We start from the raw sequence: 16,277 nt of genomic DNA on the forward strand, positions 1-16,277 counted from the left end.
GAAAGTATATGAAAAAATTTTATTACAGAAGGTAACTGATCTATACAATCTTAGTCCTCAACAAATGATCTTTAGAACTGTTATTCACTAACTCTGAACTTTGTTTATTCCATTCGATCTGTAATACCTTTTAATCATTGCATAGAACTTCACGGTCCTGCGGTATATCATTCATGGGTCCAGCCTTTTAAAGTGGCCCTGAGAAGGAGAACTGGCAGCTTCCTATATCCCATTAAAATAGATGCACCTTAACAGCATTAATACAACAGAAATGTGTGAGCAATGGAACATCTGTCTTGGTGGGGGAGAGTCCCAAACTATTAAAATGATGATTTTGCCTGTGGTTTGTTATCAAATGGGTATGTTGCCAGTTTTTTTTTCAGGGGTCCTTTTATAAAAAAATTAAATAGTATTCTTACAAAATTTATTTGGCTGGGTAAAATTCCTAGAATTGCTTTAGTATCTCTACAAAAGCCAATTACAGAGGGTGGGGTAAATTTTCCCAATTTTTATAGGTATCATCAATCCTATATTATGCGTCTGGGTATGTATTGGACCCCCCAGAGTTCATGGAAAAGTTTCCAGATTGGTTAAGTTTGGAATGGCAACTCATGTTTCCTTTGCGATTATGCCACGTTCTTAGTATCAAAATGCCTAGGTTATATAAAGAAAACAGAATATTAGTGGATACATGGAAAACTTTAAGATATGTAAGTAATTTAATACCTATTCCAATACACAAATCAACAAATCAGACAATATGGCTGAACTCCAAGATTCAAATTGGCGGATTTAAGGTCATCTGGAAGTATTGGATGAGTGCAGGTATACGTATTTTAGATGATGTTATTTCTAATGGTAAGCTGCTTGATTTTTCACTGTTGCAACATAAATTTGGTCTTAGTAAATTTGGTCTTAGGTGGTTGCAATTGAAGCAGGCCATTTAGGTAGGGTTCCCTGAATGGAAAGATCTTAATAATCAGTATAGTCTGGAATTCTTGTGCTTTCAGGTGGACTTCCTAGGACACCAGGCCGCTCAGTGGTATAAATTGATAGCTGGATTTATAAAAAAGAAACCAAAAAATGGTCTTAGGGACATTTGGAGCATTGAGATTAAGCATCAAATTACTGCGTCTCAATGACCACGAATTTGGACTTGGAGGATGAGATGTACAATGAGACAAACTTGTTTTTTTTCTATTACATAGAGCATTCTGGACCACAGTTCGGTTACAAAAGTTTGATAGCTCTAAGTCTAATAGATGTTGGCATTGTCATCTTGAGGCAGGGACTTTGGATCATTTATTATTCTATTGTCCATTCATTTTGGCTTTTTGGAAATCAATATGGGGCCAAATAAATTGTTTATTAGAAAATCTGGTGGCATTATCATATGATACTATACTATTTGGCATATCAATGAGGGCTAAAAGCCAGATATCTTCAAACACTAATAAGCTTTTATTTATTATGACCGGGGTTGCCATACAACAGATTACGAGTAATTGGAAAAATTGGAATAGATTGAATTATAATTTCCGGTGGAATTCTTTGTGTCATATATATAAAATGGAAAGGGTAATAGCTACACAGCAGGGGTATTTAAAAAAAATTCAAGATGTTTGGGAGCCATTAACAAATTATTATAATGAGTAACAAATTATTGTATTGAGTAAATGTGGGGTTTTTTCCCTTTAATTGTATATTTCCAAGGATGGGAGATGGGGGAGGGATGGTTTTTGATCTTTGTATAATTATGAGGAATGTTTAGAAGGAATTTATTATATGCTTTTATGTGATTTAAAAATTGTTATGGAATGGGGGAGGGGGAAGATAAGTTTTATGATGGATTATTGAAGAATGTTAAGTGTTGTATTTAAGTTAAAATGTTATTATTTGATGTCACACTTATTATAAGATTTAAAAATGAATAAAGATTAAAAAAAAAAAAAACACACATTCTTGGAACCCATCTTACACTAACCAACTTTTCATAAATTATTTTTCAAACTGTACCTGTCAAGATGCCCATTTCAGCTATTCAGGAAACCTTAATTCATCTGTCTGACAAAATTAAATCCTTAACTTTCTTGCCCATTTATGTGGAAGTTGCTTTTCTACAGGCCATCCAGTGTGAGGGTCATCTTCAATAGACTTTCTACCCAACTTAAACTGCTTGCTCCAACATTTTACTTTGTAGGATGGGGCAGACACACCTTAAACTGCAGTCATGCATTCTTGGATCTCCTTTGGCTTTATCTCTTCTTTCGTTAGAAATTTTATCATTGAATAGTGCTCCAAATCTAGCAGTTTCTTACTTGATTTGCACAAGGAATCTCCTGACATCCTATCTCATGGAATGTTAGACTCACACTGAGCCACAACTGTGCATAAGTAACCTTGAGACATGTCACGGCATGCACAGACTTGTTTCAACATGCTTGCTTGCTTTCATACTCAGGTAGATAAATTATTGAACTCCCCGTATATTACCACATATGGGTGACATCACAGATATTTCCCTGGTGCAGATGCTGCCCAGTATTCTAGATTTTTCAAAAGCTTTTGACAGCTTCAACTGTGCATGCACATATGCCTTCCTACTTGTCTCAGTCAGGACTAGCAATTAACTTCTAAAAGCTTGGAGAATATAACTTCTAGGGAAGGTGGGAGAGTATGTGGAACAATGTGTCCTGCTGACCTTGGAGAACATCTGCTACACGTGAGTAGCTTTGCTTTGTCTGAAGACAAGCAGGACATCAACATTACCACATATGGGAATCCCTAGCTACCAGGCTCACAGAAAACAGCAACGGTCAATAAGGATTTGCAACCGGCAAGGCCAATCAAACTGAAATATAAAGAAAACCTTGCATAGGCGCAGCCTGGAATAGAATTGCATGGGTCTAGGAGGGTGCAGTTGGATTCTAAAACTCAAAGAAATTCTGCAGGACTCTTTGCCCAAATTGGCTGTCAAGTTGGGCTGCCTGCTCAAAGCAGTAGAGTGATGTAAATATGTGGCCTGATTTGAAGAGTGCTCGATCCTTGTATGACAAAGGAGGTAGAACCACACTGGGAAGCAATAGGGACACAAAGCCACAAAAGTTACAGATTGTAGAGAGAGGTGCAATTAATAATAATAATAATAATAACAGTTTATATTCCGTAGGACCGTGAAGTTCTATACGGTTTACAATTAATTAGAAAGATTCTATGAATTAGAATGAATTACAATGAATTAGAAAGATTCAATGCGGTTTACAATGAATTAGAAGATTCTACAAATTGAATGGAACATTCATAGTTAGAGATTAGTGGTTAACAGTTTACAGGATCAGATTTGGGGGGTGAGATTGTGATGGGGTCGATTGTGCAGATTCGTTACCTAGGTACTTCAAGAACAGGTATGTTTTTAGATGTTTCCTGAATTCACCATAGTTATTTGCGTGTATAATTAGTTTTTCCAGGTCTTTGCCCCATGTGGCTGCTTGATACAGATGAGCAGTACAGATGAGCAGTATTATGTTTCAGGAGTGAGAGGAGAGGAGTGAAACCAGGACCAAGCCTATGCCCTAAGGCTGAGTACCGCAAAGGAGATTACTGTAGATACAGATGAGAGTTCTTGCTAATCATCCTGATAGAGAACGAAGGCACCTATCCAGCAGAGGAGGAATGCAAGAGATACTTGAGAACCCAACACAGTTCCATATCAAGGCACCCCCATTTTGATGCCCCGGTGCTGTGTGCGAAGTGATTCTTCAATAACATAATCTGGTCAATGGCAGGTGTAATTGTGCATGTTTAAGTGAGAATGCTTCATGCATAGCTTATAACTGAACTATGTATGTTGGTTTAACATTTTATGCTTGTTACTATGGAAACCGTATAGGTAATATATGGTATATAAATTTTTAAATAAATAAAAATAACAAATTATGTTGTAAATTGGAGTCAGGAGAATCCTCATCCTCCCCTGGACGGACATGAAGATGCCCCTTCTAAGCTTTGTTCATGTATACGAGCTCTCCTAGTAGTTACATATGCTATTAAAGGAGGAGTGCATGATACACACATGAGACTTTTCAGTGCACTTGATTTATTTATTTAAAAATTTATATACCGTATATTATCTATATGGTTTCCATAGTAACAAGCATAAAATGTTAAACAAACATACATAGTTCAGTTGTTAAAAAACAACACTTAAAAATGGTCAATAAACATCAAAAATCTTCAAATCCAGTTTGAATATAAAATTTCAACTAAAAAAAGCATTCACAAACAGTTGGGTTTTTAACTTTTTCTTAAAATTCAGTCTACCAGCACATAAACGCAAAATTCCTGGCAGGGTATTCCACAGCTTTACACTTATTTATGTATGGTGTGTTACTGCACACACATTAAATAAATAAATAGTAACAGAACTGCCATTTAAGCTTCTTTGATACTTTGTGCAACTACTTTGCTTTGTGTATATAGATTGTTTGTCTCCTTGTTTTCATATCCTCGTTACTGTATATATTTCGGCACTGTGTGCTATTTTGGTCACCGCATCTCAAAAAAGATATAGCAGAATTAGAAAAAGTTCAAAGAAGGGTGATGAACATGATAAAGGTGACGAGATAACTTCCCTATGAGGAAAGGTTAAGAAGCTAAGATTCTCTGGCCTGTTGAAGACAGTTTAGGAGAGATATGATTGAGGTCTATAAAATAGAGTGGAGTGGAATGTGTAGATTTGAATCACTTGACTCTTTCCAAAAATACTAGTACTAAAGGGCATGCAATGAAGTTACCAAGTAGTAGAGAAAATATTTCTTCACTCAACGTGTAATTAAACTCTGGCATTTGTTGCCAGAAAACATGATGAAAGTGGTTAGCTTAGCAGGGTTTAAAAAATGTTTGAATGATTTCCTAAAAGAAAAGCCCAGTGGGGAAATCCACTGTTTAATCACAGTGAATTGCTGCTACAGTGGATGCTGGAACCATATTGAAGATTTGGAGTACAAGCAATGTGCAAGTAGTGGTACATTTAATGGTATGCTCAGATTAAAAAAAACTACTACTACTACTACTACTACCATCTATCACATATAGTGTTGAAAGGCGTACTCATTTCTGTACATTTTGACATTTAATAGATGGTCCCTGCTCAAAAGAGCTTACAATCTAACCTAGACAGACAAACATGACATATAGGGTTAAGGATGCAGAACCCAAAGTTCAAGAGGAGTTAGGAGTTGAAAGCAGTCTCGAAGAGGTGGGCTTTTAACTGGGCCTTGAACACTGCCAAAGTGGTTAAGTGGGTATAGTTACTTTATTGAGGGGAGGCTCACAGGAACCAGATGGAGCCTTCTGCACATGATGGGAGAGGGAACAAGAGTTACCCAGCAGGAAAATGGGCCTGAATCTGAACCAACAGGAAAGGCTCATAAATAGTGAGAGCAGGAAACATATACCCAGAGGGGGCCCAATAACAGCAGAATTACAAAATTGCAGGAAACAATAGGTCATTCATAATATAATAGAGCTTCATATATAAACAACATAATATGCATGGATGTAAAAAGGGGCAGAACATTTACATTTGCAAATTCTGAAATATCATATAACGTGTGTAAATTGTATTTCATCCATTGGTGTTTTCCACATTTATAAATATAAAATGAATGCTCCCACTGAATAGGCTGCCACATAGATGTGCATTCTCGCTGGTACGACTGGAAATGTGCACTTCCCAACCTGGATGTATCAATTCTGATTTCTATATGCTATTTACAGCGCCTCCACATATTTTTTTTCCTTTTATCCAAAAATAGCAACGACCTTTTCTAAATTGTCTCTATTTTAGTAAAGCTAAACATATATATGTATAAGGTGTGGCTTCATTTATTATAACTCCTGGCAGCCCCTGAGATAAGTGCAACTAGTTTCTTATACATAACTGCATAAGATGCATTAAAATGATTTGTTTTGTTCATTTTTTGTGATACACGCCCCTGTAGTATTTTCGACAATTAGTATCATATCCTAATGAAGAACAAATTATTTCTTTGGTAAATTTATTTCCCTGGAGAATTATTTCCCTCTGAGGCAGCTCACAGGGAACACCATCAGTACGAAACAAATAAGCTTGCTGAAATATTTGCATCAAACCAGTCAACCTTGGGATGGTAATCTGCAGAAGAAGCAGGTCTGTAAATTCTAGGAAATCTTAAGGCAGGACAGAAACAAAATACGATTTGCAAGGGGTGAGAAATTTAGAGCTAGATTGACTAAAATGAGCTTCTGCATTACCGCATGCTTAACACTGTCAATGTCATTGTGTGTTATTAAATGTTTTTCAATTTTGGCTCGGGCAAGTGTGACAGCCTCAGACTTTTTGTTGTATTGTTTTAGCTTCCTTATCCCAAAGAGTATATATTACGGTCGTTTCTTAACAGGACACCTGAGGAAGACATAAAGGCTCGGATTCTCTAAACAGCGCCGATTGTTTAGGAATTGGTAGACCTCCAAACAGTTTTTAAAAACACCAAAAAACGCTGTTGAAACAGAGTTTTTAATGGAGTTTCATGGGGCCTAGTGTGCTGGAATTACACCCCCGTAGGTGCTTTAGGCCACCTAACGCCACTGTGGTCATGGCTACGCCAAAAGTGGTGTTAAGTGGCCTAAAGCATCTACGGAGGTGCGATTCACATCATAAGTAGGTGCATACCTTTGCTGGAGGCGTGCTTCTATACCTGCCGCTGTCACATGATTGATGTGCTATCAGTGGTTGCTTTTAAGGTGGCCTCTGACATTGGCGCCGGTTACAGAAACTGGGCCATAGTGCTGAAATACGGACCATGCTGGGTCCCTCCTAGTTAACACCATATTCTATTTGGGTTTGTTAGTATCAGCTATTCAATATATTTATGGTCATCCAGATCCGGTGTTCCACTTTGTTCTTTTGTTTGCCTTTTGTGTTGATGTGGGACATACTGGTCTGCTTTTTGTTGGTTCATCTTTTATTATGAAATAGGTCAAATGATATAAAATGAGTCCTGTAATAAATAACTTACAATATGCATTAATGTGTCTTTAACATGTGCTAATGCAACAGCATCTGTCATAAATAGAAACATAGACAGATGACGGCAGAAAAGGGCTATAGCCCATCAAGTCTGCCCACCCTACTGGCCCACCCCTTTAGTCTATGCCCCAATAACCCAATTCTTTAATTTAACCTTCATAGGGAACCGACATAGGCATCCCATTTGTTCTTAAAGTCAGGTACGCTGCTTGCCTCGATCACCTGCACTGGAAGCTTGTTCCAATGATCCACCACTCTCTCCGTGAAAAAATACTTTCTGGAGTCGCCATGAAATTTCCCTCCCCTGAGTTTGAGCGGATGTCCTCTTGTGGCCGAGGGTCCTTTGAGAAAGAAAATATTGTCTTCTACCTCGACCCGTCCTGTGATGTACTTAAATGTCTCAATCATATCTCCCCTCGGCCCATAAAATTTCTGTTGATTCCTCTGATTCATATAGACAGTTAAAATAGACTTATTTATCTTCCTCTTTTGCTCTGTTCCCACCATTAACAGATTTGGAAGGTTATTTTAGAAGACCCAGACTCGTTCGCAGCAAGTGTTCTTATTATAGAGAGGAGAAAGGTCTCAGAAACCTGCTTAGAACCATCAAACTCAAAGGAACTTATTGGTTCCAGATTTCAGTCATTGACCCTGAAAAATCTCTCACCTAAAGCCACTTAATCTCACAATTCTAATTGTTGAAAAAACTCCACCAGGGCTTTTCATAAATTTTCAATAGCTTTACCCACTTATATAATTAAACATCAACACTAAAAAAGCTAATTAAGAAGAACACCAGATTCATCTGGTGTGACATAACATTAGTTGAGCTGATGTCACCAGCTGGTAATATTTATTAAATGATGGTGTGGGTAAAATGGGAAGGGGAGGGGGGCTGAGGGTGAGGGGAATATATGAGGTGTTGTCAAGGGTCTGTAGAATAAGGATTGACAAGTTTATAAGAGGAGGTAAGAAAGGGTTAATAGAGCTTGTAAGAAAGAAAAATGATAAGGGAGGTTTCTAAGGTGATGGGGTGGAGCAGTCACGGGATTGGTTGGATGTTGTGGCAGTCTGGAGTGAATTCTGTGAGGAAAGGGGAACAGTAGAGTAGTCTCTTCAGGAAAAGATTATCCCTCCCTCCCTCCCATTTGTGCTGGTGTTATGTTTTGTGTCAGTGTTGTGTGGTGGGGTGGGGGTTGTACATGTTATATATAGACTTGGTTGGGTTTGGTGGAGCTTATGGGGTTGGGGGGAGGTGGTCGCAGCTTCGGGTGGGGCGGAAAATGGGGTTTGGCCCAGTTGTATCTGGGAGATGAGCAGTTAATAAATAAATAAATAAATGTAACACTCATAGGCGATACCGCTGCGAGGGGAAGCATGGCCTTGCGTCACCGTGGATCATGTTTGGGTGAAGGGGAAGCATGGCCTTGTATCACCGTAGGTCATGTTTGGGAGGAGGGAAAGCATGGCCTTGCGTCACCGTGGGTCATGTTTGGGGGGAGGGGAGGGGAAGCATGGCCTTGCATCACCGTGGGTCATGTTTGGGGGGAGGGGAGGGGAAGCATGGCCTTGCGTCACCGTGGGTCATGTTTGGGGGAATGTTATAAATTTAAAGACTTAACAGAAGCTAGTTTCGACACCAAATAACTCCCTGGGGGTGTGTGAAATATGCATTGGGGGTTTGTTGGCTTTTGGACACAGATTGTATTGTAAGTGGAGATAATATTCAGACACATAACAAAGCTGCGGCCAAATATTTCTTCCAATAAAACTGAGTTGTGTGATTATTGATTGCTGGTGATTAGCTTTCAGATGCAGGTGACGGGAATGCGAATGCTAATGTTAAGTAATCAGTTCAAATAATTCATCATCAATTCTAACATCGATATTAAATATTTTTATTAAATACTCCTTTATATATCACACATATCCTACAAATAAATCTTACACACACACAGAGCCTCCCCAGTTCTTACAATCAATAAAATAATCCTTTTAAAAATTTCATGAAATGTTCACCCATCACCTGGGTAGAGCAGCAACCAGAAAACATTAATAGCAGCAGCCAGCACAAGATATACTTGGACTTAAATTTCTCACTTATAAATGTTCATAAATCACTTCGTTTGCATATGTCCAGTTGATCTCTCAATGGCAAATAATGTCCAGTTCACACACATATATCATGCTCATCAAGCTTGACATGATTCCGTGTTTTGCCACCAGGCATCTTCAAGAGCTTATTCTGGTCACGGCTCCGCTTCAGCTAAACATACTTATTATTTCATTATACATGGTTGGAACATCCAAACCAGGATCAAACTGAAGAGAAAGTTCCATTTCTAATTGTGAGATTAATTCAGTTCTGACTTAAATGTCAGCACAATTCAATGTAATTCTGCAAACTTACAAACGCATCTTTTTCAGTGCTCCCAGCCAAACCCCAATGGGATTAAGCGTCTTATAGGGGAGAGGTTTTTTTGGGGTCAGTGATTGAAATCTGGAATCAATAAGTCTCAGTTCCTTTTGAGTTTGATGGTTCTGAGCAGGTTTCTGAGACCCTTTTCCTCTCTATAAGACTTGCTGCCATTGAGTCTGGGTCTTGAGGGTCTTGTAATTGAGAATTTGAAAGACACCAGTTCCATCTGTTGGGTTATTTTAGGAGCCCTATTCATGACTTCGATGTAGAAATACCAGCATTTACATGCGTATATTGTGTACGTACATATGTACATATGTAAAAATCACTGAAACACTTTTAACATCTCAATTACCTTCCATCCTCCCGCCTTCTCCCCGCCCCACAGATACTACCTGTTCTTCTCCTCAACTTCTCTTGAACTCACCAATGATCTTCTATTGTAACCCACCATTTATAACTCTTTTGTAATCCGCCTTGAACCGCAAGGTAATGGCGGAATAGAAATCTCTAATGTAATGTAATGTCATTCCAGAACACCACTATTTATAGGGGGAAATCCACACTATACTTTATAGAGATTTCAAGGGGATGTGGTTTGGGCATGGCTTGGACAGGATTAAAATCTACAAATGCATTCCCCATTTCACAAAGGGAAATACATGTGTATGGGGAAAAAGTTTCACATCGGCTTTTACACCCGCGCAATGGCATGTATCAATTTTTAAAAGTGCTCGTTCCAGCCAAGGCTTCCCAGGAAGGATTAAGGGAGCCTGCCTCGTTAATGAAATCATATCAACATTGTGGCCTTTCTGTTTCATTGGCAGTATCTCAATGTACATGCTTGCACAATGGGGCGACTGCAAAAGCATAGGCACTTAACACCTGGAATTTGTGAAATCACCACTTTCATGTGCAAGTGCTGACACCATGTGGATATTTGCTGGGTCTGTACTATTTGTTTTTTTTCCAATCTGCTACACATGCCAGCAAATCCTCCTTTACAAAAGGCTCCGCATTGGTTGCTTTTCCTAAAATACCACAAAAATTGAGCTGGCGGTGTAGTGTGTGGTAATTTCCCGCATGCGCTAAAAACGCTAGCGCACCTTAGTAAAAGGAGCCCTTAGATGTTTTGACATTATTTTGGATCATTGATTGAACCATATCCACGTCATTCTCTTGGTTGGGTTGAGAACTTTTCAGCAATTTACTATATATATATATATATTTTTTTTTTGGGAAAAGATTATGAGTGAAACAAGCAGTGTATATTTAGATGTGTTCACTGGCACCATCTGCTACTCCTGTGCACAAATAATAAGCCCAAATGGGCTCCACTTGTCAGTTTTCAATGCACATTCTGCTCCTTTGTTTCTGTCTTTTGCAATTAAAGTTTGTGCTGTGCGTTCCAAAATTTAAAACAAAATTCTATTAGGCCCCCCCAAAATTTTTAATACAATACGTACACAAACATCACAATGACATAACCGAGCATTGTGCTACTGTAATTTTGATTAGCACTTATCTTGTAGGTGACTAGGAGATAAACTCAAAGCAGTCTGACGAAGTGCCCTGTTTTGTAATCTTTATCAGGGACAATTGCTTGTACTGCTGCTGTCCTCTCTGTGCACTCATTACCTAATTGCATTTAAGAGGAAAATATATTATATTGTATTTATACTTTTTTAGACAATATATTACAACATGTTTGGGTTGGGTTTTAAGTGCCTACTGCTGAGGGCAGAGCCTGGAAATCTGTTCCCATGTTCCCTATGATACAGTGGAGGATGGTTAATAACTCTTGAGTTATCTTCACAAGCAATGTTATTGCAGGGAGCGAGATGTTTGCAGAAAGAATCAGCTACCTTTGGTTAAGTCCTGCCAGAGTGCTACATGACTGAAAACATCTCACTTAAACCAATCAAATAGAGGCATGTATTCAGTGGCATGGTAAGGGGGTGGTGGTCTGCCCCGATGCCATGTTGCTGGGGGTGCCGGTATCCTTCCTCCTCTCCGACCCCGCCTCTTCCCACTCCGACCCTCGTCACGTGCACACCCCCCCTTCCCCTCCCCAGTACCACTGCAAGCAACAACTTCAACGTGCTCCTTGCGACTGCATTGTCTCTCCCACTGACGTCACATCCGGGAACCACACATAGGAAGCGACGTCAGAGGGAGAGCTGAAGGGGTTGCGAGGTGCACGTCGAAGTTCTTGTTGCTCACTAGAGGTATGGGGGAGGGGAAGGGGGGCACACATGGCAGGGCGATTGCGGAAGGAGCGGGGGAGGGGTGGGGATGAAGGTGGGGGAGGGGCGCCACTCACCCTCACTACACCACTGCATGCATTCCTGTTGGTGTAAAATTAATCTATAAATTTCATTGGTCTAGTAGTGACACTGCGAATCCAAGAAGGCATCCCTCGCTGCTGGATCAATAGGGGCAGCTATACGTTTATCACAAACATATTACATTTAAAACTTAAAGCCTCGACAGATACAAGGCCAACAAGAAGAGACACTGGAGATGTCAAATCCAACTGAATGGTCATAAATCCTTTATTTGCAGTTTGTATCGAACTTTGGTTGGATTTGACATCTCCAGTGCCTCTTGTTGGATTTGCTTTGCTTTGAGGCTTGGTACCTTCTTTCCCCTTCCCTATCGACAAATACAAGGAAATTTGCATTGCCGAAGCGTAGACAGGTTTTGATAGGAGGGGCAGCAGACATTTTGTAAAATAGGCGGCAGTGTGAAACTGAAGGGTTGATCCGCATAGGTGTCATTTTATTCAAAATCTTGTTGGGGGAGGGGCCGCTCCCCTTGCACCCCACCTAGCTATGCCTCTGGACCTGTGCCCACAATCCCAGACCCTATAACATACATGTTGCCATTCTGCTACTATCTACCAATAAACCATATATACGTTACTGTGTATGGGTGTCAGCCAAGTACAGGAAGGTGTAATGGTGGGGAAATTTATACAACAATGGAAGGTAGTCATGTCATATATACATTGCTGAGGTGTGAATACTTTTTTTCTCATTTCTCTCAGGCATGTCTCTCTTCCAAAGTAATGATGTTCTTCATATCAACACTATGCCAACCTTTCCCATAACATGTTCCCACTCTGATGACCTTCTCCTAAGCCTCATGATCCTTTTATTCAGAAATGCAATATATGCTTAGGCTGTGATAACTTAAATAAACTGGTTGAGTAGATTAGACTTGTCTGTAATAGTTCACCTATTTGCATGGTTCACCAGAGACTAATGTAGAAGCCAGAGGTTCTGTGCACAACCCTGATAATCTTCAAAAAAATATGTGCAGAGAACATAAGAACATAAGAATTGCCATCTCTGGATCAGATCCTGGGTCCATCAAGTCCAGTGATCCGCACACGCGGAGGCCCCGCCAGGTGTACCCTGGCATAGTTTTAGTCCCCATATCACTGTATGCTTCTCAAGGGAGATGTTCATCTAATTTACCCTTATCCGTATCACTCTATGCCACTCTTAAGGAGATGTGCATCTAGTTTACCCTTAAATCCTAGAACGGTGGATTCTGCAATTACTTCCTCTGGGAGAGCATTCCAGGTGTCCACCTCTCGCTGCGTGAAACAGAACTTTCATCATCCATCATTTTTGAGAATTAGAAGGATCTGTACCTCTATGGACTAGGAAACCATCATGATCCGCCCCCTACAAGGTGTTCATGTGTAATAGTTTACGCTACCAGCTGTATTCCCTTCACCTACTTTGCATGGAAAATACACACAGGACACAAGAGGTAAGTACAAAATACATTTTTTTTAAAAAGTCAGTAAAAGTACAACCATGCTAACAATAAAGAAAAAACTGCTTATGGCAGGTTACATTAAAAAAACAAACATGAAAAATACATAAAATAACTATGAAAAAAAAGCAATCACATATCAGCAGTATGAAGATCAAAGAGTTCAGAGAAACCATCCCATGCAAAAAAAGAGTCCATCATCTAAAGTATACCAGTCTTATACTAATGCTCATGTTATATAACTTAAAAATCAGGAAACAAATGTATCTTCTGAGCTTTCCTAAATTTGCTAAGAACAGCCAAAATTTACTCTGCTGTGTTGGAATGAAAAATCTATGGAAAAGGCTATGAAAAAGCTCAGATCTTTATGTACTACTACTGTTAATAATTATTTCTATAGCGCTACCAGATGTACACAGAGCTGTAAGGAGTCACGGAGAAGACAGTTCCTGCTCTGTAATGTTAGTACATGATAATGGTAGCAGAAAAAAAAACTACCTAAAGCTATAACCCAATCACCTATTTAAAAACAGGTTCTCCCAGGATTTCTCTCACCCCTCTTGGACATCCTAAGTAATGCATGAAATCATGGACATCAATCCTATGGTGCTGCAGTGATAGTGGTAGAATTAACATAGTAACATAGTAGATGACGGCAGATAAAGACCCGAATGGTCCATCCAGTCTGCCCAACCTGATTCAATTTAAATTTTTTTAATTTTTTTCTTCTTAGCTATTTCTAGGCAAGAATCCAAAGCTTTACCCGGTACTGTGCTTGGGTACCAACTGCCGAAATCTCTGTTAAGACTTACTCCAGCCCATCTACACCCTCCCAGCCATTGAAGCCCTCCCCTGCCCATCCTCTACCAAACGGCCATACACAGACACAGACCGTGCAAGTCTGCCCAGTAACTGGCCTAGTTCAATATTATTTTCTGATTCTAAATCTTCTGTGTTCATCCCACGCTTCTTTGAACTCAGTCACAGTTTTACTCTCCATTAGCAAGATAAGGGACAGTCAGGAGTCTCCAGGGGAATCTGGAGAGATCTACAGGGGGAGGGAAATCAAAGTTCGGGAGAGATATGCTTAAAATTGTCTGCTGGGCTTTTAAAAACAGTGGTACAATACCAAAAATAAATGGCATTTTTAATTTGTTTATTTTGTTTTAAAAAAAAAAGAAATGAAATAGGAATCGATATTGACACTTTCTATTTTGTTTCAAATGAAAACACATCCTTTATGTGAAATTTTAAATTTAAATTTTATCATACTCTATCTTTTATTTTGTTTACAATCTAACTTTCTATTTTAACCTTTATATAAATGTAAACCGCATAGATGCGTTTGCCAATGCAGTATATCGAATAAACGTGGAGACTTGGAAATGAAATTTTTGGAGCTTATTGTTCCTAAAACCTGGAAGATTATTACATTTTGAACAAGGACCTTACAAATATATCATTAACAGGGCGTTAGCCGTTTTAGCGCACGCTAACTGATTTAGCACGTGTTCATTATAGTCTATGGACGCATTAGCATTTAACGCGCACTAAATCAGTTAGCGTTCTAAATCGGCTAGCGCACCTCAGTAAAAGAGTGGGTATATTTGTATTGTATTGTGTCTGCATGTACATGCCGTTAACTTTATCTTGTGATGCACTGATTACCTTTCAGAAACAGAAAGCCATGGGATATGTTAATGGGACAGTTGTATTGGAATTCATCTTGCTGGGAAATTCATATCTTCTGCGCAGTCCAAAGCTCCTTTTCACACTGCTGCTGGTTATTTACATCATGAGCCTGATGGGAAACTCCCTCATCATCTACCTTGTTCAGATGGACTCTCATCTCCACACCCCTATGTACTTCTTCCTCTCCAACCTCTCCCTCCTGGAGATTCTATTCACCTCAACCACTATTCCCACCATGCTGGCCGTCTCCCTGGGCCAAGGGAAGAGAGTCTCTGTCCCAGGCTGCCTGACACAAGTCTTTTTCCTGCACTTCTTGGGCTGTACTGAATGTTTCTTGCTGGTTGTGATGGCCTATGATAGGTACATAGCCATCTGCAGACCTTTGCATTACACCTTGGCTATGACAAAGATCTTCTGCTTTGAGCTAGCTGCTGTTTCATGGGCTAGTGGTTTCTTAGATGCCTTGGTGTTGGCTATCTTAACTTCCAAATTACCCTTCTGTGGGCCCAATGAAGTATCCAGCTTCTTCTGTGATGTCCCACCACTATTGAAGCTTGCCTGCACAGACACCCAAGCTAATGAGGCAATGCTTAGTGTGGCAGGCTCGTTACTGGTGCTCATCCCATTCATTCTCATACTTGTATCTTATTTCCAAATCATCTCAGCCATATTGAGGATCAGCTCATCCCAAGCTCGCTGGAAGGTCTTTTCCACTTGTGCCTCTCACCTCACTGTGGTCAGTTTATTCTATGGAACAGTCATCTTCACCTATGTAAGATCTTCATCTGGTTATTCCAAAGACCAGGACAGACTAGGTTCTTTGGTGTATACAGTACTTACACCCATGCTAAATCCCCTTATTTACAGTTTGAGGAACCATGAAGTCAAAGAAGCTATAAAGAAGACCGTATGGGGAAAAATAAGGACTGTACCTGGATTGTTCAGAGATTGATTTTTTAAAAACCCAAACCAAACAACTTGAGTCTAGAACCACGACAAATCATAATCAAAAGCACATCAAAATAAGCTATTTAGAGAAAAAAAACTTGATAGCAGCACTATGTTGAAAACATCACCTCATGAAGCTGAACATAAGAATTGCCATACTGCAACAGATCGAAGGTCCATCAAGCCCGTTATATTAACAGGTGCTAGAATAGATTTGTGTGTCTGTCTTTCTTTCTGTCTCTCTCTCCTTGGCCGCTGTATGTCTGTCTGTCTTTTTTTGCTGTCTGTCTCCTTGGCCGCTGTATGTCTGTCTGTCTTTGTTTTGGTGTCTGTCTCTTTTAATCTGTCTCTGTAGCCCCT

At 39.6% G+C, this 16,277-nt stretch overlaps 1 protein-coding gene across 1 annotated transcript; it reads left to right on the forward strand.

The window, feature by feature from the left end:
- Nucleotides 1-14,964: 14,964 nt before the first annotated feature.
- On the forward strand, nucleotides 14,965-15,921 carry LOC117368308 (olfactory receptor 5V1-like). The gene has a single exon (XM_033961844.1). The coding sequence runs from the start codon at nucleotides 14,965-14,967 to the stop codon at nucleotides 15,919-15,921; it is 957 nt and encodes a 318-aa protein (XP_033817735.1).
- Nucleotides 15,922-16,277: the final 356 nt, after the last annotated feature.

The sequence above is a fragment of the Geotrypetes seraphini genome, chromosome 1 (assembly GCF_902459505.1).
Source record: "Geotrypetes seraphini chromosome 1, aGeoSer1.1, whole genome shotgun sequence".
Taxonomy (NCBI): Eukaryota; Metazoa; Chordata; class Amphibia; order Gymnophiona; family Dermophiidae; genus Geotrypetes; species Geotrypetes seraphini.